This window comes from Zalophus californianus, chromosome 4 (assembly GCF_009762305.2).
Source record: "Zalophus californianus isolate mZalCal1 chromosome 4, mZalCal1.pri.v2, whole genome shotgun sequence".
NCBI lineage: Eukaryota > Metazoa > Chordata > Mammalia > Carnivora > Otariidae > Zalophus > Zalophus californianus.
Window position 1 is genome coordinate 190,336,243 of NC_045598.1, and position 27,424 is coordinate 190,363,666.

The window sequence follows — 27,424 nt, forward strand, 5'->3', positions numbered from 1 at the left end:
GGCACTCCTGGTTACCCACCCAGAGGCAGCGACAGCAGGCACTCCACGAGAGGCCGACACGACCACGTCCACACAGCAGCATGAGCTACAGACCCAGGAGGGCCAACCCAAGCGCCCACCAGAGTGTGGTCCGCATGTAAATGGGATGTTACTCAGCCTTAAAAGGAGCGAGGGACAAACTACCAGGGGGGTGAGCCGACCACATGCTGGGTGAGAGAAGCCAGACACAAAGGCGCAGACACTGTCTGATTCTACTGCTATTAAATATCTACCAAGAGGCAAGTCCACGGACACAAAATGTAGATTAGCGGTGCCCAGGGTTGAGAAGGGGTCGTGGGGCATTATCCCCGAATGCTTAACGCTTCTGTTTGGGGTGATGAAAAAGTTCTGGAAATAGACAGTGGTGGTAGCCATGCAACACCGTGAGTGCAATTAATACCACTGTGTGGTAGAGACAGAAACGGCAAACGCCGGGCACCTGGGGGGCTCAGTCGGCTGAGTGTCTGCCTTTGGCTCAGGTCATGATCCCAGGGTCCCTGTCGGGCACCCTGCTCAGCAGGGAGCCTGCTTCTCCCTCTGCCTCTGCCGCTCCCTGCCTTGTGCTCTCTCTCTCTCAAATAAATAAATAAAATCTTTAAAAAAGAAAAAGAAATGACAAATTTTACATTATACTTATTTTATCACAATTAAAAAATTTAATAATGTAATATACCAAAAATCATTCTAATGTACGGTTAAACAGGTGAATTGTAGGTTATGGGAATTATAGTTCAATAAAACTTTTTTTTTGTTTTTTTTTTAAGATTTTATTTTTTAAAATTTATTTTCAAAAATTAAAAAAAAAAAGATTTGAGAGAGAGAGTGAGAGAGAAGGAGCAGGGGAGGGGCGCAGTTAGAGAGAAACCTCAAGCAGACTCCCTGCTGAGCAGAGAGCCTGACACAGGGGGCTCCATCCCACGACCCTGAGATCCTGACCTGAGCCAAAATCAAGAGTCAGATGCTCAACTGACTGCGCCACCCAGGCGCCCCCTCAATAAAATGGTTTACACAAAGATAAAGGAACGGCCAATGAACACAGTGTTCAACACCATCAGCTGTCAGGGAGACGCAAAATGAAGCCACAGTGAGAGACCCCGCACCACCAGAGAGGCTGCGGTCCACAGGACAGACACCGACAAGTGCTATCAAGCGCGTGACCTCAGGAAAGCTTCATTCGCTCCTGGCGGCACGGCCACAAGGGAAAGCAGGCAGTGAGGCCTGCAGCCACCGTGTGGCCCAGCGACTCCACTCCTAGGTGTGTCCACGCAAGGGAAACAAGAGCCTGTGCTCCCAAAAATTCGCACACAAACGTTCACATAGTCCCAAACTGGGGACAAATCAAACGTCCAGAAAAGACGAGTGTACGGGGATGGCGGTAGATCACTACTGTCTGGCTGGGGGGCGCCACGGGCGGGGCTTGACCACAAAGGGAGCAGAGGAGTGTTTGGGGTGAAGGACGTGTTCTAGAGCTGGATGGTGGGGACCGCTGCACAACCCCGCCTGTGCAGCGAACCTGATGACACGGGGGCTGCACCTCCGTAAAGCTGGGCTTCTTAAAACAGGCACCCCAAAGCAGAGAGGAGAGAAGGGGTAGTTTCATACGCAGTTTGGGGGATGGGGCCCACTCTATGGAGGAAACCTAACTGGGGTCCGACTTCACACCACAGCCAACTCAACAACAGCTAACACTTGCCCAAGGCCTGCTCCAAAGGCGGCAAAGGAAGTCTTACTCGCCACCATCCCCCTGTGGCGGGGGCCCCCATCAGCCTCATTTTACCAACCAAAAAGCGGAGGCCCTGAGGGGTGAGGTAGCGAGTGCGTGGTGGGCTGCACGCGGTGGTGACGGGGCTGGGCTAGGGTCTGAGCCCCTGCCCGTGACCTTGAAGCCAAAGGGTGATGCCCGGAGGCCACGAGAGCCTGTGAGAGGCAGGACGAGGTAGGGGCAGGAGGGCGGTGGAGGGGCCTTCAGGAACTCCGCCAGCAAGCAGAGCAGCTGGTGCAGGCCGCGCACTGATGTGCAGGGGACGGGCAGCAGGAAGGCTGGCAGGGGCCCTGGCACAGAGAGCGCTGGGTTGCCACGGGTGTGGCGGGCAGACTCCCGCTTTCAACAAGGGGGCAGCCATGGACTGATACCATGCGCACACGGGCACCTCCCAGCTGTGGATGCCGGCGGCCGGCAGCATCTGGTGAAGCCGGAGTGCACCGAGTGCCCGCAGCACACACCGAGGGCCACAGGGGTGCCCAAGCGGGATGGTGACAGTGCACGCCAGGAGCCCGGGCCACAGCCACACACACGCCTCAACAGGGAGAAATGGGTGCCGGGAAAGACAAGGGGGCAGACGAGAATCACCAGGGGCTATGAAAACTAGCAGGTGAGCATGGGGGCCTCCGGAGTCTCCAAGTGTCTCCCTCAAACACGCATTAGCCAGAGAGGGAACAGCATGGGCACCTCGGCGGACACCCGAGGAACATGGCCCCTGCTGGGACGGTGGCGTCCGGGTGCCATGCCCCCCGAGGTGGCAGGCATCCCACGGGACAGCCAGCCTTGCCCGCAGGTCCCGAGCGGCCGAGGGACAGAGGGGATGCTCCTGAGGGAAGGAGAGGAGACAGGCCGGGGGCCGGGGGGCCGGGGGGCCGGGGGGCCAGAGGCTGCCCTCGGAGCGGCAGGTCCCGCAGGAGCCATGTGGCCCCCGGAGAGGGAAAGGAGCCGAGATTTACTCCCAGCCTAAATTATTCACAAGAAAAGGGAGTGCGCCTCTTTAACAAGCCAGGGCTTTATGAAGCAAGGTTAACAATTTCACTTGATTCAGTGGAATATTATAAACTCTCTGGGGCCCGTTTGAGGACTTGTACATCAGGCACAAGGCGACGACTCAGCACTTTTTATATTATTTAGAGAATAAAATTAACCCTCACCGGCCCAGGCTGCTGCCTCCCCACCCCCGCTGGATCTGGCCTGCTCAGCGCTTTCCCCATATATAATTACAAGCCGCTATCCATCATGTGGCAGCCACGCAGCGCCAACACGCTGAAAGGGACGCAGTAAGCACTTCCACTAATAGAAGCAGAACTTAAATATCACTTTGATATTTTCATTTACATTGGAATATCTTACAATAATCACGCACAGCCTCCGTGGGGGGTCCCGCCCCCGCCCCCCCTCCCACCCCCACCGCCAGGGCTCTGGGCATCCTTCAAGGTGACCCGCTGGCTGCAGGTCAGGTCCCCAGGTCTGCCCAGCCTGGCTGGGCCCAGCCCCTGGAGGCAGAGGACGTGGGGAAGGAGGGCCCCACGGTGTGAAATGGGGGAGGAGGGTGTGTGTCAGGGGCCTCGGGCTGTCCCTGCACTGACCGTGCTCCCCTTGTTCAGGCCCAGCTCCGCTGCCCCGCCCACTGGGGGTCCCCAGGAAGCCCCAGCTCTGGTCTCCCCAGTCGACCGCAGGCCCACGTGGGGATGAGCAGGACGGTAATGAGGAAGGGAAGGAGCCAGTGCGCTCAGCTGCCGGGAAGTCCCCAGCACAGCAGCATTCTTGCTGTCAGACGAGGGCGACAGGAGGCAATGACGCGCCCGTGACAAGCCCGGGCTACCAGCTTGCAGGTGGCCCTCGCAACCCAGTTCCCCCATCCCCTTCACACCGGCCTGCTTCACCCTCACCCTCGTCACCCTGGGGTGATGCGTGCTCCAAGGAAGGCCCTGAGCAGCACGGCTGGCCCCCTACTGGGGGCTAGGTGCTGCCCGCCACCCACTGCGCCCCTCACCTTTGCGCCCAGTGGGCAGTAGCCTTTGAGAAAGTCCGTGCAGACCTCCGCCTTCCGGGACACGTAGACATGGCTGTAGGGACAGTTGCTGTTGCTGCAAATCCCCTTCAGGAAGTAGGAGCACACGGGCATCTGTGGAGGCGAGGGGACAGGGGTGAGGGCCAGCAGACCCCCATGGCTCCCTTCGGCGCATGGGCCCAGTCCGTCCGGTGCTAGCACAGCCCCGCCTCCTCCAACCCTCCGTCAGGAGCCTGCACCTCACTTTACAGGCAAAACACCTGGACTCAAAGGACCTGCCTGGGGCTCCAAGGCCAGGCGTGAGCCACACAGAGACCCCCCAAGGGAGAAACGACACACCGTGCTGGACAGCAGGAGGGGGGCCATCAGGAGCCACGAGCACCTGGGGCCATGCCAGGTGAGGGCTGCCCACCCCAAAGGGAGACCCCCAGTTTCTCCAGAAGGCAAGGTTGTCTGGGCAGGACACACGTGCCCTCAAACAGCCCAAGTGAAGACATCCCTGCAGGATGGCTGAGCTCCAGATGTTCTGTCACCTGCTCTGGAGATTGCCCGGTTTCCAGGCAGTGGGGCCACAGTGGACAGGCCAGGAGGGGTTGGTGTCTGGAGGAGCAGGGGCTGGGGGGTCAGGGGGAGACAGAGCACGGGGGCTTTAGGTAGGGCACAGCCTACAGGGCCCGGAAATTCAGCCGATTTCCCAGCTGCCTGGACACCTGGCAGTGTCCATGGGCTGGTGACCTGATTCTACCCAGGGAAGCCTAGGGATGGACCGTGGGTAGGCAGGGAGATGCCCTGGAGCAGCCCAGAGCTGCACTGACCCCAGGCTGGCACTGTGGAGGCCTGGCTCCAGTGCCCTGGCCGCCAGCAGGTGGACCCAGGGAAGACCTGGGGGCGAAGAAGGGGGACATGGAGTGGGCGGCCTGGGCAGGGCTATGCAGCACAGCAGTCCCTGGCCCTGAGCCTGGGAGACAGAGAGAAATGCAGCCCACTTTCTCCCTGTTGGAGGAAGCTGAGGCCTGAGGGCCGGCAAGGAGGGGTCTCTGATCTTGCCCACCCTGACCTCGGCAGTTGCCATTTTGCCGGGCGACTCCTCTCTGGGGCCCATCCCTGGTCAGCCCCCTGGGGACCTCCCACCTTCCCCAGGCCTGTTACCCCTGCAGGAGCTTCTCTGAGAGCTGGCCTCTCCCGCTCTCTCCTGTCAGACCCGCCCCTCACGCACCCCACTGCAGCCCCCTGGTCCCTGGGTGGGTCTACACTGGCGGGCACCCCAGGGCTCGGCTCCTCACACCTCCACACTTAGCTCCGGCCGGCCTGCCAGGGGCCCCGTGCAGGGGCTTCCAGGGCAGGGCAGGGCGGAGGCCAGGGCAGGAATGAGGGAGAAAGCAAAGAAACAAAGGGTGATTTAATGTGCAAGAGTTTATTTTTAATTGTCTTTTAACTGCAGCGCACAGGGGAGAAGGGCTGGCCCGTTCGGGGCTGGCAGTGGTATGGCTGCAAACAATTCCCTTAATGTGGCTTTTGATATAGAGCCCAAATTACCTCTAATAAAAAGGGATAATAAAGCCAACTCTTACACCAAACGGAACTCCTCCTAGCTGTCAGCACGGCCGTTATCGAGAGGGAACTGCATTCTCATTTCAATTAACCTTGTTTGCACCCACCACGTCCACACAAATAACAATAACATTAATTCAGGGCGCGAGTGCGGGCGTCCACACCAGACAGCTCAGAATGTGCACCAGCTTCGGAGCTAGAGCTAATGAACCTGAAACTCGACGTGAATTTCCAAATTGCTCACAACAGAGTTTCGAAGCTCTATTAGGGAGAAAAATGCTGATTCTCTTCAAGTTCCTCAAGGGGAAAAGCTGTTGTAGCGGCAGCCTCGGCCCGATCCCGCCTCCCCTAACCTTGCCGCGGCCCCAGAGTGGGGGGCGGGTGGCAGGCAGCCCAGCCCGCCCGAGCCCTCACCTCCAGGCTCCCGGCACGCTGGTACCCGGGCCCCAGCGCTGCCCCGGCTCTGCCCCTGCGGTGGGCGCCCATGGGAGGGGGTCCCCTGTGCTCATGGTGGCTGAGGGGAGGGGCCGGCGAGACGGGGGCCCGGTGGTGCGCCCACCTGTCCTCTGCTGCCCTTCCAGCACGCCCTGCCTCACCCCACCGTCCCTGGGCACGGGGCAGGGGTGGTCACACAGCCAGCCCGCCCCCCCCACCCCCCACGCCCTGGCCAGGGGAGAACTGGGGGGCGGGGCCTGCAGGGAGGCCGGGTGCCTAGGGGAGCTCACCTTCTCCTTAGACACGTGGTGGGAGAAGGGGCACGTTCCGTCTGTCTTCTTGCAGGTGCCCCGGAGAAACCTGTGCAAAGGAGGGAAGTGGGTCGGAGGCGCCAGGGGCAGGGCGCCCACACGGCCCCCTGAAGCCCCCGCCCCCCGCCCCCCAAGGCCCGGCAGGGCAAAGGGCACCTGGTGCACACGGCCACCTTGTCGGGGTCGTGGATGTAGGGACAGTGCTGGCCGTGGTTGCACCTGCCGAAGCGGTTGTAGTACATGCAGTACTCCTGCTGCTGCTTCCGCCGCCGCTGCCTTGCCTGCCGGACAATGGCCAGGCTGCGCTGGACGGCCCGGCTGTGGACGGGGGTAGAGGTTCGTGAGCCTGAGGGACCCACCCCCCGCCCTGCGCCGCCAACCCGTGAGCCCCACGCCCAACCCTGAGGGACGTACCTGGCCAGGGAGCGGCTGCAGCTGCTGGTAGGGTCCACGCGGCCTGTGGGGAGAGGCCGCGTCACGCCAGGCCCCCAGGCCCCCAGGCCCCAGGCACTCCCACTGCCCAGCAAGCTGCTCTGCGCAGCCCTGTCAGGGCTCCCGCTCTCGGCGCAGGCACTGCTGCCCCCTAAGGGAAACCCCCTGCCCTCCCTTCGGGCTGGGCTGTATACCCTGCTGGGACCCTGCCGGACCCCCACCCGGTGCAGGGCAGCGGCTTGTCCAGGGCCCAGATCTGGCAGTTGGCTGGCAGCCTCGCCTCAACACAGGTGGTCCCAGGACCGGCAGGTGGGAGGGGGGCCTCCCTGCCACCTCCCTCTGCCAGGAGCAGGGCCCAGGGATATGGGACCTGAGTGGGATCCAGGAATGCCCCCTGGCTTCGTCGTAGCCAGTAATGACTTTTCTGTATTGACGGGGTCATACGACAAAAACATCATAGTGAGTACATGGCTGCAAAGCCTGAAGTCCTTGCCCCCAGGCTCTACAGGGACCTATGTGCCGACCTCAGCCTCCACAGGCCCCGGACGAGCACGTCTGGCTCATTGGCCATGGCAGGTACCCATTCCTCAAAACCCTAAGCACAAAGACCAATCAAGTCCTCTCTGAGGTCACTGACTGTGGCCCAAAGGGGATCTGTTCATGAAATGGACAGTAGTCAGAAGAAGGGAACAGGCGACAGGGTGCCCACAGCCAGGGCAGCAGGGGACAAGGGGCAGGGGGGCAATGCTTGTCCTGTGTGAGAAAGGGGAGGGAGTCCAGACGAACGTACACCCTCCTGCCTCCCTTTTAGGCACAAGGTCACCATCCCCCAGGGCCAGGGTGGGCAGGTCGGGGCCAGAGGCTGCTCAGACAGCCATGGAGGCCCACGGTTCCTCTCTCTCTCTCTCTCTCTCTCTCTCTCTCTCTCTCACACACACACACACACACACACACACACACGAACCTTCTCAGACCAGATTCAATTTCCCACAGGCAGCTGCTGAAATGGATCTGCTGGTAAGAGGCAGAAGTGACATCACTCAGAAATTCTAGGGACCTGAGGCAATGACAAAGCATCCCAGGCTTAAAAAGGGATGTCCCCAAGCTGCCTGGCCCTGAGCTGCCCCCATCGGAGCTGCATGGGAGGCCCGGGCAGGTGGCCCTCCTGCCACCTGGAGGTCCCTCCCTCGACCTCCCCAGAACGACCTTTGCCAGGTCCCAGGCAGCTTGGTCCCCTCTCCTGAGTTCCAGATCTGGTCACACAAGCATTCTGACACTTTATGCAGCCTGTCCACGTCCAAGCTCCCCCACGCCCCCCAGGCTGACCTTCAGGCACTCTTCACATCTAGCCTGCTGCCGAGTCCCTCTCCGGGCCGCCGCCCTCGGGCCAGTGTCTGCCCCTCTGAGCCTCAGTGTCCTCAAGCTGAGAAGGGGTGGCTCCAGGCCTGAGCAGCGAGACCCCCAGTGGGAAGGAGATGCCCCGCCCGGTGGCCATGGCCCAGGCGGCCGAGACACGAGTGGGGCTCGATTTGGTGCAGGGGGTGGGGGGTGGGCCAGGGAGGAGCGGGGCAGGGCAGCGGCGTCCTGGCTCCCAAGCTGGGGACACTGACCGGGGGTCCATGTCAGAGGCCGGTCCAGGTGGCACGTGGTGCCACACACCTGCCAGCCCGGGGCTGACAGAGTGTCACTGGATTGCGGCCCGTGAGCACGGCTTCCCGGCTGTCACCTGGGCTGCCGGTGCCGTTGTGGCGCCATCTGCTCCCACCAGGGCCCGCTGTCAACATGTGTCTGCCTGTCAGACTTGGGCCCCGGGCCTGGCCTCCGAGGGGGCGGGGCAGGTTCACTCCCCTCGCCCCCCCTCCCCGTTTGCTCTTAAAAAATGCCAGTGTGGGGCTCGCAGTGGGAGGCAGCGTTCAGCTGCTGTGCAGTGTTAAAAAATGCACATAAAGTAGCTGGCTGGAAAAGAGGCCGCAAGGTGCTGAGGGGTGCTACAGGGTTCAGCTGAAAACCCTCGGCAGCCACCGAGCGGGAGGCGCCAAGCCTTCAGAGAGCTTGTGCTGCCCGGGGATCTTCCAAAAATAGACACCGTGAGCTTGGCTCGGGCGGCCCCACCCTGTCCCGCCAGTGCCCGTCAGTCCCTGCCAGGGAGTGCCTCACCCTCCCCAGGCCGGAGAGCCCAAGTCAGGGGCTCTGGGGTCAGAAGGAGCGGCTGGGCAGGTCTGCGGCCCCACGGTGCCCCAGTGGGACTCACCCCTCCCAGGAAATCATGGCCCTGGGCAGAGGGAGCCCCAGGAAGAGGCATCGGGAAGGGAGGAAGGCAGCAGGGTGGTGCCTTGAGTGTGCAGTTCGGGGGCCCTCTCTCGCACCCTCTCATGCTGTTCCGGGTGACTTCCCAGCACACAGGGTGGGGTCAGCAAGTCACAGACGAGGAGACAAGGCACAGGGACCCATGACCTGCCGAGGGGTGTGCCACGGCCAATGAGTAGCAGGGACCACAGATCCGCCCCACTCTGGGGCCTGGGGGCCAGGCCTGTAGCCCAGGCTGGGGGAGGTGGTTCTGGCAGATGGACTTGGGGCTTCTGCTCCACCGTAGGGACTGCGACAGACGCCTGGTCCCGTGGAACATGTGTCACAGCCCATAGCTGGGTGCACACAGGGAGAGGTTGCAGGGCCGGGCCCTTTGGTTGGGCAGACCTTGGACCCAGAGGGAAGTCCTCGACCACAGGGCTGGGAGGAGGGTGGGAACGAGGCTCTGCACTTCTTTCCCTGCCACCCACCTCCCCATGGCTCGGATACCCCAACACAGGGGCTGACACTGTCCCAGGGAAGCCCAGCAGCCAGGAGCAGCCAGGAGGAAAAGCCAGGAGGAGAGGAGGCGAGCCCCCGCCCCCAAGGAGGGTCTGGCTGTACTTTCCTGCGGAAGTCAAAGTTCTGCTGACACCAAAGGAGAAAATTTATTTCTTTAATTATTATTCGTCTAAGGAGGCCGCTGGTCAGTGGGCACTCCCGCAGCTGGGAACACCCCACCTTCCTCACAGCGAGAAGTAGGCCACCCCTATGCAGGTCTGGGAAGCTGAAGCTGGAGGTGGGGGGGTGGTCTCTTGGTGGGCTCTGGCTCTGGCTCATACCTGGGAGAGGCCACCCAACGGTCCGTGTTCCCAATCCCACCTACCTGCCCCAGCCTGCCCTGAAGTTGGGAGGGCTGAGCCCCAGGACTGCCCCCTAGCAGCAAGGAGGAGTGGGGCCTCCTGGGAACCCGCCTGGCCCTGGAGGCCTCTGTCCCCCCTGTACTGCCCGAGGCCAGGAGTCTGGGGGAGGTGGGGCCGGAGGCGCCAGGGGCGCACCTGATAGAAGGGGGAAGGCGCCACTGCGTGGAGGTCAGCACCTGCAGGGGGGCGGGCTTGGCGAGGGGTCCTCCCCAGTGAGACGCGGGACAGCTGCCTGCTCAGGTGCGGTGAGGCCTGTGCTGCGGAGCGGGGAGGGAGTGCCCCACAGCCCCTACCGCGGGCCCCTTTCTCCACCTGCTTTAACCGCCCGAAGGTGGCAGCGGCAGCCTGGGCTCTCCCAGCAGTTCGGGCTCTCCGCTCTCCTCTCTCGTAACTTCCCCTCAAGCAGCTGCCAAGCAGTTGGCACCCGCCTCTCCCTCTCTGTCTCCGGTGCCTCTCCTCCCACCATGGATTTAAAGGGCCAGGTGGTAGGTATACCCCAAAGGTCCATCCCGCCCACCGGAGATCAGGGTCCATGTGGAGGGGCCCCCGTGCAGCCCAGGACATATGAGCAGCAGGGTCCCGGCAAGGGCCAGGGTGGCCCCAAGCCATAATCCACTTCTGGGTCCCTGCATGTGGACAGTGTGAATGCCAGGACCGCCAACGACATCTGGCCGGGCCAGACCTGACGTGAACACGCAGCGCACAGCAGGCTGGGGCTGACAGAATGGCAGGGTGCTCGAGGAGGTGTGGCCCAGGGACGTGCTTGGCTGAGGAAATGTCAGCAGAATGGGCGCCCCCCCCAAGTAAGCTTCATCCAGCTCCCAAAGGAGGACAGCAGGGAACAGAGCCTGGGTCCTGCCCGCCGGGTCGGCTGTGGGGTCAAGGGTGACAGTTGGGGGCAGAAAGGATGATAGATGGGAAAGGCCAGCCAGGGCCTTTCACTAAGGAGGCCCAGGGGGGGCTGGGGCCAGTGGGTATGACCCACAGAGAAGCCTCATCCGTCAGGGCCGAGCAAAACATCACTTTGCAGAGAGGCTGCCCAGAAGCCCTCCATGGCTCCAACCACTCCACAACCAGCCTTCCTAGGGACTGCTCTGCGGAGGACCAACAGCCCTGTGTGGGGCCTCACGGACCATGACCACCGATGCCAGGGGCCTGCTGAGCCCTGGGGGTCAGAGGCTCAGAGTGGGGGTAGGGCTGAGTCTCATGCAGGCCCCGTGAGGAGGCCCAGCCAATGCTCTGGACCCGCTCCTCCACTGGCAAGCTAGCTGAGGCCAAGGTAGAAAGGCCCTTGGATCACACAGCCTAATCCCTCGAGAAAGGGACGGGGAAAATGAGGCACAGAGGCGGCGCACAGCCATGGCCTTTGGGCCCCCAGTGCCTCTCCTAGGGAGCCCAGTGTACCCCGTCTGGAAAAAGGCAGCCAGGCACCCATGCCTCCCTCCCCACAGTCCCACAGATAGAGGCCCTGGGGACACAGCTGGGCAAGGGCTTCCGGGAAGGGGCCCCCCAACCTACAAGATGGCCCCAGCACCCCGCCTCTTCTCCCTCCTGCCCCTTTGGGTGGGCGGGGCAGGGTCTGGGAGCAGCTGGGCCTCTGCAGTCCCCATACTGCCTGCAACCGCACCCTTTTTTTCTAACAGAAAAGGATGGGGGTAAAATTGGACCGAAGCCAAAATATTTTCTAGTTAATTTGTATAATAAGCGAATCCAAAGCATTTCCTTCTCCTCGGCCTGTTTCTCCAGGCCGCAGGGGCGCGCGCGGTGGCGGCGGCTGCCTCCAGACACAGTTGGGAGGCATTGCCAATGAGATTAGGGGGTGCCGCGGCCCCAGGTGTTCACTTGCCAGGGCCGTGTTTACCATACCTGGCTCATCTCCTTTGTCCAGGAGCAAAACACAGAAAATCAGGGCCTGCTCAGCCAAGCGAGAGGCAGTGTGCTCGGGGGGGGGGGGGGGGGCTTTACCCCGGGGACACAGAGGCCGCAAGCCCTCCCCCTCCATGCCCTGCCTGCTCCAGCTGCCCGTCAGCTTCGACAGGGACAGCCACAGAGGCTCTGTAAGCTCCGAACAGGAATACGGACTCCCCTCTTGGCATGGGCCCCTTTGGGAAGCACTCACTCGCATCTGCTCCATGGGAGCCCCAGGCCTGCCTGCCTCGGGTCACCGGCAAGCCTCTGCCCCCACCCACCACGGACAACGCAGGCTGGGGAGTTAGGGGCCCACCCTCACCTGTGCGCAGGAGGGGCCTGCTGCCGCTGTCGCCACCGGGCCGGCCGTAGGTCTTAGAGAGCTTGTTGGCCGACACCTTGTACAGGACGCCTCCAATGCAGCGGTAGCCTTTGTTCCGCCACCGAGGAGAGCCGGGCTGGGTCTTCCCAGCCCCGGCAGCGGGGCGCAGGCGGTTCAGCACCAGAGACCTGTGGAGACAGGGAAACCCCGGTGTGTACAGCCCCACGGGCCCACAGTCTGTCCCCTCCCCTCCTCCACACCCCTGCAGGCAGGGGGGACCCTCAACCCCACTAGCCAGGCTGAAAGGGCACGGGTGGGGGACAAGCCTCCCCCTTCCAGCATGTACAGCCCTGGGATGAGACCGTCCGGGCCCTGGCCTTCTGGCAGGGCGTCTGGAGGGAGCTCCACTGCACAGGCAAGTCCCCTGAGGGTCCACACCGTGGCTGGTGGTCGTCACCACTGCCCGGGAACATCGTCCCCCAGATGCTGCCCCAGCACACACCACCCAGGCCTTTGGGTCAGCAGGCTCTACTCCTGTCCCCTGTTCACCACACGGGAGCCCAGCATGGAGAGTGGGAGGGGACAGCCTCACAGACCCCCATCCGGGCAAGCTGTCTGGGGGGAAGACTGGAGGTGCCTTAAAGTCCTGGGCTGGAAGAGGCCTGGGACAGCCTCTGGGGTTAGCTGAGTGGGTGATCCAGGCCGGAAGGCAGACCTGGGCCTGGACGGCCCCAGTGGCCACCTGCCCACTCCCTCCCTCCAAACTCTCCTCCGACCAGCTCCTGGGCCCTACCCTGGCCAGACCAGAGTGGGTCAGGAGGAGGCCCCAGATGCCCCCACTTCGAGAGACACCCCCCCGCAGACACCGCGGCTGCAATGGGCAGTGGCTGTGGGCCCCCAGACCGGCACCAACTGTGGGCCTGCAGCTGTCCTGGCTGACCCACTCCCCCCAGCTGTCACGTGGGCAGGCTGCCACCGAAACGAGGGGACGAGGCCCTCCCACTCAGGGCACCTGGCATGGAGACTAGCCAGCTTCATGACTCCAGAAGGGCGTGGGGCCTTTCCCCCTCAGGACGCATTTCAGCAGTAATTTGTTTATGCAAATTGACCTTAATCCCCTATTAGCTCAGACTCTGCCCATAATGTTGTTACCACCGAGTGTGCACATTGCACCCCACCGGCAAATCTGGGCCTGAGTGCTGGTGCCTCCAAGCAGCAGGAGGGGCGGGGTGTGAGGAGAGCAGTCCTTACTGCAGGCACCACCACCAGCCGCGGGGACCTGGCTGAAGTAGGGTTCTCCCCATGGCCCTGAAGCCCCCTCCCCCAGGGAGCACACAGATCCCCATCTCCGTGTGGGGCAGCAGCAGACTCTGGTCCGGGCACCCAGGGACAGGGCAGGCCTCGGCGCACCCTGGCACATAGGCTGCTGGAGGTGGGGGGCCACCCACAATGGACTCGCCCGGAGCTGAGTGCTAGGGCTTGAGCAGCCCCGCTCTGGGGTGCAGTTGCCACCCCAACCACTTGGCCCCGTGGCCCCCTCGGCCTTCGTCTCTCTGCAAGTTGGGGGTGATTCTTGCCAGCGCAAAGCCTCTGAGGGCATGCTACAGAAACACTGTGCGTGAGTGAGCCGGGTGCTCAGGGGACCCAAAGCTGCGGTATAAGGACAAAGGCCAGGCGGGAAGTGCCAAGGAGGACGCCACAGCCCAAGAGCACTTAACCCAGTTTCCCTTAATTAAAATTTAAGTTCACGAACACCAATCTTGGGGAAAAGCCCTGCCAAGGGACCCCGGCTAGCCTGGCTCGTGCTCTCTATGCCCTACAGGCTCCAGCTGCCCCCACACGAGGTGCATCTTGGCAGGGAGAGGGTGGGGTGGGCAGCGATCCCCTGGGGAGGCAGACAGACTTCCAGATTTTCCCCAGACCCTGAGACCCCAGCTCTGCCCACCCTGGTCCCAGGGCATCTATGTGTCCGGTTAGCACCTGCCTTGTCCCCTTGGCTCACTCAGAGGCCAGGCCAAAGTATGAGGACAGTGGGGCCAGGCGGGGTCATCTTCTGTGCCAGCCCTGCTGCAGAACCCCGTGATCCCCCTGCGGGGGCTGTGGTCACTGTCCACAGGGCACAGCTTGGCCTGAGTCCTAATCCCCACAGCTGAGAGCTGAGCCTAGGGCTAGGGGCCACCATAGCTTGCTCAGCCAGAGGGCAACAGGTCCCCTACAGCCCCAGCCCCACAGTGTCCAGAGCCCTCAGCGGTCTCCCCACCGACAAGGCAGCTGTCCCTTCATATGCCCATGTGGGTCAGGGCCAGGGCCAGCCCTGGGCAGCCTCCACTCCTGTAGTCCTGGGAGGTTGAGTGACCGGCAGCAAGCCTGGCCCGTGCCTCTAAGACACTCATCCCTCAGGACCAGACCCCAGACCTCCCAACAGGCCCTGCAGTGAGATGCAGCAGCAGCTGCTTACAGGACCAAGGACACCACTCTTAGCTGCCTCCTCCCTCGGGGCACAGACCCTCCCCTCCTGGGCCACCACCCCTACCCGCCCCCATCCGCACCCAGGACAGCACAAAGCACAGGACAGGTGGGCAACCAGACCTGTGCCCCGCCTACCCAGCTGGGCCCGGCATCTCAGGATCCCACATCCCCAGAAACCCAGTCCTTTGAGGGGTGAGGAAGCTTCCTTGTAGGCATGTGGCCTTGGCTGAGGCCAGACAGGGACAGACCACCACTCCCAGGGGCAGCCACACAGGTGAAGCTGCAGAAAGAGGTGGCCAGGCCCAGACAGGCACCCGTGGAGGTGGAGGACAGCAGGGTCTTGGTTCAGAAGGAGCTACGAGCTTCAGGACAGATTATGTTCCAGCCCCGAGGGTGGTCCCATCCGGGCCCATCCCATAGCTCCGTGCACTGAGGAGCCTCAGTCTGGGGCTGTTACCAGCTCACCCTGAAGAGCGAGCCCCAGGGACGCCCTCCTGGCTCCCAGGCTAGGCACTAGGGCCAGACGTACCCAACGCCCTCCTTCAGAGAAGGCCCTTTCAGGATTTATTTTTTTGGCTAAGAGGCGCATCTCAGGTGACACCTCTTTCCCCACACCTTGTTGATTATTCCCACAGTTATTTTTATGGATGAACAGGACTAACAGATCTGTCCTCTTCTCCAACCAAAAACCATACCCCTGGGTTTTAAGGCAATTACAGGACGATGGTCGGCGACCAGGGAGGGGATGGGGGCAGTTCGGAGGCCTAGCAGCTCTTCCCATGCCTGGCCCAGTGTTTGCAGCCCATGCACATGCACCTGCCCGAGGGACCCCACGTGCCCGAGGGTGTGGGGCTGTGGTCCCCGGTGGTGCCGCGGGGCTATCTGGAGGAAGTGGATGCACCCACAGAACTTAGGCAGGGCTGGCCAGGGCTGCAGCGGCACAGACCTCCTCTGCCTTTCCCTCACCCCTGATGGGCCCGCTCGCTGACTCGGGACCTGTGGCCAGGCGGGCGCCAGTGGGCAAGGGGCTGCCTTGTAGCTTTTCGTTGCCGTGGGTGTCACAGCACTCCGGTGAACTGTACCCTGATGGAGAGGACAGGCTTTGGAAACCAACTGTATTGAGAAGAGGGGATAAAATTAATGAGATAATAGCCAGGCCAAGGACCCGGAGAACGCTCCTGCCCTCGCGGCAAGGGCCCTGTAATTCCTTTTCTACAACAGGAGCCTCAGATCTAAAGGCTTCTCCCATCCGTCCGGCAGGCCCACGCCGCCAGGAAATTTCATTAACGCTGGAAAATAGGAAAGGTATTAAGCGTGGATAATGAAGGCCAGGGAGGGAGCCGTGCCTTAAGATAGTGCTCTTTCTCGCCTTTGTAATGGGAGGCATGAACTTTCCCTTCAAATCCATTTCTAATCCATTTGAAATACTACAGCAAATTATCTTTCCTTCAGCCCGAAAGCGGCCAGCCAATTTACTCCGAATAGAAGTGACAATGCCCCAGGATTTATCACCATAACCTTGACTACACCAGGGTGAGGGCTGGGCCCCCCACCCCCCCGGGGGGCACAAAGAACGGGTGGGGGGAGATAACATTTTCAATGAATAGCAGTGGTAATGGGGAGACAGACACACACACCACAAAAGTAGGTTTAAAAAGAAAAGCTGTCCACGTGTCTGGAGCCTGGGCTTGGGGGGGGCAGCTGGAAGTCCCAGTCCGAGGCTGGTGAGGCCAGCAAGGTGCCCTGCTGTGCCCAGATGCCCAGGAGGAGGGGACATCAGGGTCTGGGCAAGACCGAGGGAGGCTTTCCCTGGGAAACCAGGGCTGAGTGTGGCGTGTGCCCTGCCCGGCCTGCAGGGCCTGCTCGCCCAGTCTGCTGGGGCTCCCCCGCCCGCCAAGGCCTTGGAGGGACCCACACTCCTTCCCCCGTGAGCGTCCCATGGCCACTGCCCACGGCAGGTCCACACAGCCCCCAACACTGTACACAGGGTGCCCCCGCCCACTGCGTCTGCTTCTTAGGCTTCAGGGTGAGACGGGCCCACCCCAGGCGCCGTCGGCTACACAGCCCGGCAACCAGGGGCATGGGTGTGCATGTGAGGCACGGACAGGCAGATCAGCTCCCAAACACAGGTGTACACGTGAGCACAAGCACCCAGCCCACCCTGGTCACACGAGCTGACAAACACCAGCCCCTCCTGAGGCCCCGCAGTGGATGCTGCGCTCTGCACCCCAGACCCGGGGGTGAGGACAGGCAGCCTGCCTGGGCCATGTCCGGTGAAGGCCCAGGGAGTGGCTCACTCCTGACCAAGAGCAGACTCAGGCGTGAGTGGACGAGGGGCAAGGGAGGTGGCCCCAACCTCTGAGAGGCCCTGGATAGGGCAAGTCCCAAACTGGGAGCTGTGCTCAGATGCCCAGGCCCCTCCTCACCAGGTCCAACGGCACCTTTAAACACCACCTCAGGCCACCCTGCTCAGCCACACTGGAGCTGAGCGGACCCCAGCCCCCACTCAGACTCACTCGGTCCTCAGGTTTCCTGAGGAAACAGCACAGTGTACATGGGCCTAAGGCGGCCCATCCCAGGCCACGTGGACCCAGAGAGGATGGGACAGGCCTGCCTCCCGGGGACAGGGCCAGGCCAAGGGGCCACACGAATATGCTGGGCACAGATCTGTGTGCAGGACTAGAGGACCTGAGCCCGGACAAGAAGTCACTGGCAGGAGCTTGCCAGGCACACAGAGGCGTTTTTGCTGGTGGGTCCTTCCCAATCCCCTCAGGGAGAGCTCCTTGACCCCAGATGTCCCCACAGTCTGCTCCCCACCTTTCACACAGACCCCTCCCCTCCCTGGGACCCTCGGCCAGCCAGTGACTGCAGTCACTAAGGGAACCTACCTCACCTAAGCTGGCCCCCCCCCCCTCGCTCCCAGATGCAGGCTGGGGGGGTCCCCACCCTGATTCCCAGCTCCCTCGGGGTTCCCTGCACTCCCAGCCCACCAGCTAGTTTGAAAACAGTGTGTCTGATCACGTTCTGTCCCCACTCCCCGCCGTGGGGAGTCTGTCAGGAGACCCTGCAGGCTGGGCTGTCAGGCCCTCATGGGCCACTGTCCCCACACGCCCCCCACCAGTCAGGACTCCAGCCACACCGGACAGTTCTGCTTCCCGGAAAGCCCTGTGGAGTGTGTGAGTGTGGTGTGTGCCCTGCTCGGCCTTGCGTGGGCCTCTGCACATGCACACCCTACGCCTGTTATTGGGGTCACCTCGGAGACCAAGCTCAGACGTCAGGTCCTCAGGAAGCCTTTCCCGACCCCCCGACAGCTCGCTGTCATGGGCCCCCGGCCTGGCACCGTGTAGTAATGCACCCTGGAGCACCTGGGGCGGCTCACTGCGGTGCCCCTGACCCGGGAGCCCCGTCGGTGTGGGGAGCTCCGTCAATCTGCGCTGGGAGAATGGGCAGCAGGAGGGAGGGGCCGCATGCTGCCCGGGAGCCCACACGCTGTGGTCCTCTCGGGGTTTAGGTCAGGTGAGAGATGCAGAGAGGACACACAGGACGGGCAGGGAGAGCAGGCAGCAGGGGCTCCCTGGGAACAAAGGGGCCTGAACGCAGAGCCGGCGCTGCTGGAGGAAGCACCCAGAAGCCCGGACCCTCGGGAAGACCCTCAGGCATGAGCATGGTGGGTGGGTGGACTGGGTCCGGGAGGCCACTGTCCAGGGCTGGGCACACGGAGGTGGGGGAGGCGGAGGGCCGAGGTCGCGGGTTGCTAGCAGCAGAGCTCAGCCAGGCTCCTGGCCAGAGCCCAACCTCTGACCCCTGCTGGCTGGGGCAGGGTCGGTGCGAGGCCAAGGAGCCAGCAGCCTCTCGGCCAGGCCGTGCAGCCCATGACGACCGTGCAGGAGGTGGGCAGGCTGGCTGCGGAGCAGAGAAAACAAGCGGGGAAGCATTTTTCAGGAAATGGAGCACGGTTCTGCGAAGCTCCGAGAGGCGAGCAGGGAGTGCGCCGTCAGCAGAAGCCGAGTGCCCGGGGGAGGCGGCTCTGCACAGCGAATCCCAAGTAGGTCAGGCTCAGCCGCCACCGTGACAGGCTGCAAAGTGCTTAAGTGGGCTTTCCACGGAAACGCTGACGGGCGCCACCTCAGCGCAGCTCAGCCGGGAGGGTGTGAGTGCGCCCCCACATGAGCGCAAGGGGCCCGGCCCGGCCCCCGCAGCCTGTGCCCGCTCTGCCCCCAGAGCAAGGACCCAGCTTGGAGCCGGTGCAGGGGTGGGGAGCTGGCGATGCTGGGCGGTCTGTGGGGAGAGCTCTGGGGGGAGGGCCCCACGCAGGACCAGCAGGGAGGGAGATGAGGGGATGGGATGTGGCCAAAGCGCAGGCCTAAGGCCAGGGTCTCAGAAACGGCTGAGCGGCGAGGGACCTAGCGGACGGCACAGGCCTCACGATGATTGTGGCTACCCGCCCTCCTCAGACCCTCCCGAATGCAGCCCACAGCCAGCTCCAGGGGCCGCCAAGCCCCCAGTGAGTCAGGGCTGGGGCTTCAAGCCCAGCTGGGGCCGTACACCTGGCAGCTGGCCCCGGGTGCTGACCTCCCCGTACGTACTCAGGCCACCCCGGTGCAGGGGCAGGCCCATGGCTCGGCCTTCCGGGGCCCATCTCGCAGCAGATGGAGGGCTACTGGTCTGGGTGGGAGCCTGGGCCTGGGGGGCTGTGTGACCTGGGGGTGGGCTTGCGGCAGGGACAGGATGCGCCTGGAGAAGGGCTGGCCCACAGCGGAGGCTGAGCACCTGACTGTGGCCCTGGGGGGAGGGGGGCAGGGGAGAGTCCAACTCCCATGGCTCCTGGGCCGACCTGGAGGGTCTCCCGGAGGGTCTCCTGGGGGCTTCAGCACTGAGGCTGCTGCTGCATCCTGAGGGACCCCCCATCCCGCGGCTCCCCAAGAATGAGCAGAAGTGACTCAGGGCGCCCCGACCAGCCAGCATGCTGGCAACACTAACTCTGCTGTCCCCATTACAAATGCCGCGGCTCCATTATGAGGGCCTGGGACTGTTTTATGTGCTCACATCTATTCAATTGGTATTTCGATCAATGGATGCATTACAAGCTTTCCCTTTAAGAGCCTAATAAACAACAAGATGGAAAGTAAAATTCTCCATTAAATGACACTTTTAAAAATCCATTTCAGCTGCAGCTATTGGTGTTCTCTGTGTTACCTGCAAAAACCACGTATTACCGGGCCTCAGCGGCCCCACTGTGCAGTCCCAAGTCCAGCTCGCAGGGGGCGGAGGGCGGGTGCTCAGGCCGGGCGGCCCGGGGCAGGGCCCTCCTCCATCCCTCACACCCGGCTGTCACCCTCTGGTCTGGGTTGTCAGCCCGTGACAGCTGGTGAGGGGCACGGTTGGCCCTCTCTGTCCCCTTGCCCACCCCCCATGTCTCTCTCGCCACCTGCTCCTTCTGTCTCCCCGCTCTCCCTTCCTGTTTCTCTTGCCTCCCCCCCGCCCAACCTGCCCCCTTCACCCTGTTCACTGTACACGTCGAGTCCCGGCTGACTGTTCCTCCAGCCTTGAAATGGCCCTTGTCCCCAGAACTCCATGTGAGGGATGAGCCAACAGAGGAACAGAACTCAGGCTGGGGCAGAACTCAGGCCGCAGGACAATCATTGTAGCTCCTGCCCAGAATTCTCTGGGAAGATGTGGGAGGGCAAGACCGCACCGGGCTCATGGCCCCTTGGTTAACAGCCCCCAAGGAAGCCTGTGTAAGCCACACCTGGCCCGTCTTGTCCACCACCCTCCTGAAAACAGCCCAGGACTGAGGACACCCACAGGGACATTCAAACCAGGCTGAACCTCCACTCTCCCTCCACATCCCCCCAAGCCCTGAGACCCAGGAGCTCTGCACATCTGAACCCTGGGGACACTTCCCCAGGCTCCCTCCTCAAAGCTGGACCTGCCAAGATGGCCTCCTCCACCTCCAGCCTGTGTCCCTGGCAAGAGCTGGGCTGGGCCTCCTCACCACCCCTGCTGCCTGCACACTGTCCACACAGTGAGCCCTTTCCTGTGCCCTCCCTGCAGGAGACTCTGGTGTCTGTGGCTCTGACCTGCATCAGCAGGGATGCAGGGACCTAGGCCAGAGAGTGCCACGGCTGAGCCCTGGCAGCTGACACCTGCCACCCTCCCCTGAGGGACAGGTCTTATCAGGGCCCTGGGCATCCTGGCCTCTGGCAGCATGTGCCTCGCCCCCCCTCACAAGGCCTCCTTCTGCCTGCGTGGTGACCCATCTCAGGTCCTCCACCCTCACACTGTGCCCCAAGCTGAGGTGCCGGCCCAGGCCCGGCCCTACCATGCCACCAGCCCTCCCTCTCTGTTTTGGGGCGGAGGGCCCTAGCTGCCTGCACCCCCTCCTCTCCAGCTCCATCTGTGCAGCGCCCCCACTTCCAGCACCGCGGCCTCCTTCCACCTGCAAGAGCACGCCCTCCTCACCCCCAGAATCCCACAGGAGTCACCCCTGCCCCTCTGGTGACCCCCATGCACGTGTCAGGAAGGGGCCCTAGCGTCTGGACACAGCCAAGCGGAGGGTCGCAGGAGGGCAGCTCACACCACGGGCATGTGACAAAGTGAAAACATAATAAGACCCACACAGAATGCCGCGAGCCCTGGCCGTCAGGGACCCCATGTGTCAGTACCACCTAAGGAGACTCATGAAGTGAGGGGAGGGAAGAGCCAGGCACCCCCTGGAAAGGGGCTGGTGTCCTCAGTGAGCCATGCAGACAGCACACAAACATCAGGAAAAGGCCCACGAGCTCAACAGTGAAAGCTCAAGAGTCAGAACATGAACAGGTAGCTAACCGCGAGGTGAAGAGACGGCAGAGTCAACAGCCTTCCAAGACCCCAGCAAGACCCGGCCGGGACGTACTAAGGAAGCCAGCACGAGCTTCCATACGGAGGGAACCCGGCAGCCGGCCCATGCAGCACGGAGAACAGGAGGGACGTGCGACCGGCCGGCTGGGCCAGGTCCCCATGCGGCAGGCGGGGTAGAAGAGTAAGGTTCAGTTCGGCTGGTTTGGAGGCTGATCAGCTGGGGAAGGCTGGAAAACTGAGCCAGTGTTTCTAACATTTATCTGGGAGAACAAATCCTCAGGAGAGACGAAGACAATCAGCGGTAAGGACGCAGGGTCCAGAAACAGCAATATGTCTCCAGTCCCTGGACGCTGGCCGGCCGGGCCGAGTGCTCATTTCAATAAACAAGTCTCTGGGGCACCTGGTGGCTCAGTCGGTTGAGTGTCCAACTCTTGGTTTCAGCTCAGGTTGTGATCTCAGCGCCGTGAGATCGAGCCCCGCGTCAGCTCCGTGGTGGGCGTGGAGTCGGCTGGAGATTCTCCCTCTCCCTCGGCCCCTCCCTGCCCTGGCTCCCCCTCTAAAAACAAGGCTTGGGTGAGGTGCCAGCCGACTCCTGCGGCACGGCTACAGAGGGAAAGACAAGGCGCTGCCGAGGCCCCGGGAGGCTGGAGCGCTCTCCTGCTCAGGGAGTGCAGACGAGGACAGCCAGCGCGGCACCCCCCACCCTCTGACGGAGCAAGTTCACAGAAACCGGGGTTCTGAGTCAGTGGGCGACATGCCCAACAAGACAAGGGAGCAGCGAAGACTAGAAATACGCCATCAACGGGTCATTGAGCAGTGACTGAACTGCGGTATGTCCACACACCTCGAGGGAAAAGAACACCCTACCACTACCCACAGTGGCACACTTGGACCCGGGGAAAAACAGGGTCTCAGCCGGCTCGGGCTGCTGGACAGTGCCACAGACGGGGCGGCTTACACAACAGAAGCTGATTTTTTTTTTTAAGATTTTATTTATTTATTTGACAGAGAGAGAGAGAGAACGAGAGAGGGAACATAAGCAGGGGGAGTGGGAGAGGGAGAAGCAGGCTTCCCGCTGAGCAGGGAGCCCGATGTGGGGCTCGATCCCACGACCCAGGGATTATGACCTGAGCCGAAGGCAGACGCTCAATGACTGAGCCACCCAGGCGCCCTGAAGCTGATTTTCTTACAGAAGTCCAAGATCAAGGTGCCAGCATGCTGGCTGCAGGTAAGGCCTGTCTTTCCTGCCTTGCAGGTGCCCACCTTCTCCCTGCGTCCTCACTCAGGCCTTCTCCCATAGGCTGGTAGAGAGAGCTTTGGCGTCTCCTCCTCTACTTTTAAGGACTCCAATCCTATCAGATTAGGGCCCCACCTCACTGACTTCATTTAACCTTGATTACTGCTGTAAAGGCCCCATCTCCACGTACAGCACAGCCACACGGGGGTCAAGGTTGCAGCCCATGAGTCTGTTTGGATGATTCGGTGTAACAAATGGTGAGCAAATGAAGTTAGACACCAAACAGTACCTCCTGTATGATTCCATTCACTGAAGCTCGAGAACCTTGAGGCAGAGCCCGTCTAGACCGAGAAAGGCCAGAGGAGTGGTCATCTGTGGGATGAGGTGGGGTGCTGGGAGGGGCACGAGGGAGACCTGGAGGCAGGGCAGGAAGTGCACAACCCCTGCCTGACGCGGGGGGGCGGGTACGCAAGGTAAAAAGTCCACAGAACTGACTACCAAAGATACAAGCCATGAACGTTTTACAAAGGGAAAATCAAAGAGGAAGATCTGTGCAGAAAGCTAAGTTTGGGAACAAGCATTTGTACATGATAAAGACGACATTTTTAAATAATGGAAAAAGTCTGATAGTTAATAAATGGTCTTGAGACAACCAGATAATTATAAACAAGATGAGGGGTGCCTGGGTGGCTCAGTCGGGAAGCCTGCTTTTCCCTCTCCCACTCCCCCTGCTTGTATTCCCTCTCTCACTGTGTCTCTGTCAAATAAATAAAATCTTAAAAAAAAAAAAAAGATGAAATCTGAACTTTAGTCTTACACCATATTCCCAAATAAATTCCTGGTAGATTAAAGTTTTAAATGTACAACTTGAAACCGTAGCACTAGAAGAAAATACACCTGAACTCCTATAACTTGGGGTGGGGAAGGCTGTTCCAAACAAATCAATAGACTAAAAGTCTTAAGAGACGTACAGATTTAAGTACACAGAAAAGCAAAAGGATCTGCTAAAAATCCTCATAAACAAAACTGGAAGGCAAAATTCAAATTGAGAAACAACAGATCATCTCTGATAAAACAAAGCGTAACCCCCTGAATACTTACGCGTCTTGCAAACTTGTAAGAAACAGGCCGGAGGCAAAGAACAATAAACATAAAAAATGTTGAACTCGACAAAGAATATGAATAAAATTGAAATTAAAACTGGATCGCATCCTCCTGCATTAAAGTGTGGAAAAGTCTGTGGCAGTGGCCCCCACCCCCCGGCCCGGGAAGAGTGGGGCCAGACCCAGGGCAGCAGAACCAGGGTAGCAGCCCCCGCAGCCAGATTTGGGGTAGACAAAACAACGATGAAGAGGCGCACTTTCAACTGCCAGGCCTGAGGGGCATGAACTGGTGATGGAGCTGTGTCTGCCTCCTCCAAGAAGCCTTCCAGTCCGCAGTCTGCTGCAGCAGGGAGGAGGCAGCGGGGGTTGGGTGGGAGCGCCCTGGCCCGCACCGGGTGGCGCGCACCTAGTCAGAGCCATGCCCGGGGTAGGCGCCCGGGGTGGGGTGAGTGGGGGCGGAGGGGCGTACGCGTGCCAGGCGCCCAACGCTTCAGACCCCCAACGGGGAACTGGGGGCACTGGCGGGGAGCTAAGCCTCCAGGCCCCGCCCCGCCCCCCACAGGTGCGGGGGCGGGGCCGGCGGGGCGGGGGCGGGGCCGAGATTGGACCGCCTCTCCGCCCGCCCCGCCCCCAGGCAGAGGCACGCCTAGGGGACAGAGCTTGGGCCATAATTTATGCTCCCCCGCCTATGCTTTATGGCTTTCTTAATTCGGCTCCTGCTACTATTAATGTAGTTAATGCTGAGATTATATCTATTTTCTGGCGTCAGGCGGTGATTTATTCAAGCCATTTTTCCGGTGGAGGCTCCCACGCTGTTAAATCAAGTGCCTTGCCAATTAAGTGCTGACTTGGGAAGTGGACGCAATCTTAACAGACATCTAACCGCAAATTAAACCGGGGCTCCTTACTCTGGGGAGTGGGCGAGGCAACCGGGGAAACCTTGCTGACTTGAAGGAAAGTCACAGGAAAATCAAACCACTCTGCACCTGCCTGCTGGTGCTCAGATCCTGGCAGAGGAGTGCGGGCCCCGAAGAGTCAGGCTCAGCAGAAGCTGGGGTTGGGGTGCCTCCTGGCCACGGTAGCTACCCAGCAGACAGGGGTCCCTGGGCCTGTCCCCAACACAAGAGGGTCTCTGCAACTGCAGCTCCCACCCACCCAAGACATAGCATTTAAAACAAAAGACCTCTCAGCCATCCCCGTGATTCCTGAACCATCCCCAGTCTGCACATGAAGTGGTGCAGGGGCCCTCAGGCAGCCTTGGAAGGGTACCAGACGGGAGATGGAGGAGGTGGATGGCCCCAGCACTGGATGCACTGCAGCCTGGCTCAGCAGCTTTGACCCTGGTCAGAGCCCAGAAGGGCAAGGGAAGGCCCCAGGAAGGAGGGGCTCACGGAGGGCCACACGGGTGCGAGGCGGGGTGAGTACGGAAGAAAGGTAGGCAGCAGGGAGGGAGGGGTGAGGCTCACTGCCAGGACCATAGCAGGGCAAAGACACGTGTCCCAAAGCCCAGCATCTCTCTGGATGCCCCTGCAGATGACACAGGGCAGGGCGGATGCTGGTGCCACAAAGTGGGGCCCAGGGCCAAGGTGGTGGCCAGGGGCCTGAGTGAGCACTTGCTTGCCAGGGCTCTTTAGCCATGGTCCTCAGCAGCTGTGAGGCTCCCCAAACCCCCAGAGGAACGTCTCCCTCACCGGCCTTCAGAGGCCTTGGCCCAGCCCTGAGAGGGGGATCGTGTTTTGGGGTGAGAGCAGGCTGAAGGGTTGATATATGCAAAGGGTTAAATATGATATTGATTATCTGAGTGATGCTTTACTACCACCTCTAAAACCAGGACAGAAGTGGTACTTAAAATGCTGTTTGATTGTGTAAGGCACCCAGTACCGCTGGGTGACAAGGACATTTTATTTCTTCCTGTCAGAGGCAGTATTTTCAGCTTCCTCTGCTCCTCATCTCCAGGGACATCAGGGGTGACCAGTCCTCTCACAGGAGGGCCCTCGGTGCTGGCCCGGTGTGGCCAGGGGACCCAGGCACAGACTGAGGGGAATCTTCCAAGGGTTCCACGGGGAGAAACTTAACTGGACTTTCTGAGGCTTCCTTCCCGACGGCCCTGCTACTTCCAGAATGAAGCTCCCCTCCGGCAAACCAAAGGGACGCTCTCTGTCGTTCGGTCCTGAAACACCAGCCCTGGCCGGTGGGTCTCTTCCTCTGTGAACCACTGTGCCGTTACCACTGGCCCCCAGGAGGACACAGCATGGCTCATGGTTTTGCTGGGGCAGTGGCAGCTCTCACAGGGTCCTGTCCCCCTCAGGGTTTGCCCTCACGGGTGAGGCCTGGGCGAGGCGCCTGCCTGCCTGGCCCCTTCCCCACTGCTTCCCCCAAAGGGCTGGCCTGAAAGCTGCCTGGCAGGCCTCAAGCCACTCAAGCCAACTCCCAAAGGGCAAAGAAGCCATGTGTATGTCACACGGATCAAGACACAGAGCATTAGAATGGGCGAGACAGGCCGGCCCAAGAGGGGAGCAAGCTGGCCAGCATGGCCATCCGGGGGCAGATGGCCCAGGGCCCGCATGCGCACGTCGGGGACGGGAGGTGGCTGGGGAGAGGCGGGCCCATGAGGCTGGCACAGCAACGGGGAGGCAGGAAGGCTGCCAGAGGGGCTGGAACCCGCCTCACGGCCACCACGACACCCGTGTGCATGGAGGCCGGAGAGCCTGGCTTCCCGGCAAAGGAGAGAACCATGTTCCTGGGACCCCTGGCATGCCCAAGGGGCCAGGATGCAGCACCCCACGCCAAGAGACAAAGAGCACCAGGCAACGGCAGCAAGAGAGGGGGACACACGTCTGTGGAGAAACGGGGACAGGGAGAGAGCAGCAATGGGAAGGACACAGACACACGGAGGCGGTGACGGAGGAAGGGCACAGACCAGAGACCGAGCAGCCAGAGGCTGGCGGGCCAGAGACACAGCCACAGACATGAGGCCGGCAGGGCCAGAGACCTTCCCAGGCCTTTCCACTTGTGGCTCTGGCCCCAGCAGCCTCCTACGCAGCAGCATGGCCTCTGGGACACAGATACCAGGGACCAGCACCCCATGGGCCCAGAGAGGGAGGTGACCAGCCCGACATGATGGGCAAATCCCAGCCTGAGACAGAGTGAAGGTGGGAGGGGGGCTCTGATGTCTGCCCCCCTCCCTTCCCACGAGGGCCTCAGCATCAGGTCTGTCCTGGGGCCCCTCTCCTCCCACGCCGTTCACAGACGGAGCCCGGGTGCCACCTCTGAAACGTGGTCTCACCACAAATACTCCGGCCACAATGCCTGTGACCCTAAGCCAGACGCAAGCAGTCCCCACGGCCAGGGAGGAAGCAGTGACACAAACACCATACGGACGGGGGCGGGGGGCCACGTCACAAGGGCCGTATGATCACTAAGGAGGGCGGGTCAGAGGCTCAGACTGACAGGGGGATGGCAGTTCAGCCCCATCCTCGCCCCCCACCATGCCAGACACCTGCACCCCCCCATGCCAACATCCTCCAACTGAGGCCAATGCCCCCCCTCCCGTGCCAGTGCCTGGGAGCGCCAAGGAGGAAGCAGCTGGGAGTGTGGCTGAGGTGCACCCCTGCCATGTGGCACTGCGGTGGCCCAGCCAAGGGCAGCCTCCCCTGGGGGCTCCACACCCTCACTGCTGACCCTCTCACTGTCCTACATCATTTCGTGGGGCCATCCTAGGGGTACCCACACAGGTGGGGACAGGACCCTGGACCCAGAGGGACCAGGCGGCCTGTTGCTGGGGTCCTGAGG

The 27,424-nt window shown here is 61.6% G+C and overlaps 1 protein-coding gene across 1 annotated transcript in view; it reads right to left on the reverse strand.

The window, feature by feature from the left end:
- Positions 1-27,424, reverse strand: part of ZC3H3 (zinc finger CCCH-type containing 3) — an 89,654-nt gene that overhangs the window by 14,930 nt on the left and 47,300 nt on the right. Inside the window, exons 5-9 of the mRNA XM_027581618.2 lie at positions 11,984-12,171; positions 6,527-6,569; positions 6,269-6,430; positions 6,092-6,161; positions 3,798-3,929 (exon numbers count right to left, since the gene is read on the reverse strand). Coding sequence (XP_027437419.1) covers positions 3,798-3,929; positions 6,092-6,161; positions 6,269-6,430; positions 6,527-6,569; positions 11,984-12,171 — 595 coding nt within the window. The remainder of the gene's footprint in view (positions 1-3,797; positions 3,930-6,091; positions 6,162-6,268; positions 6,431-6,526; positions 6,570-11,983; positions 12,172-27,424) is intronic.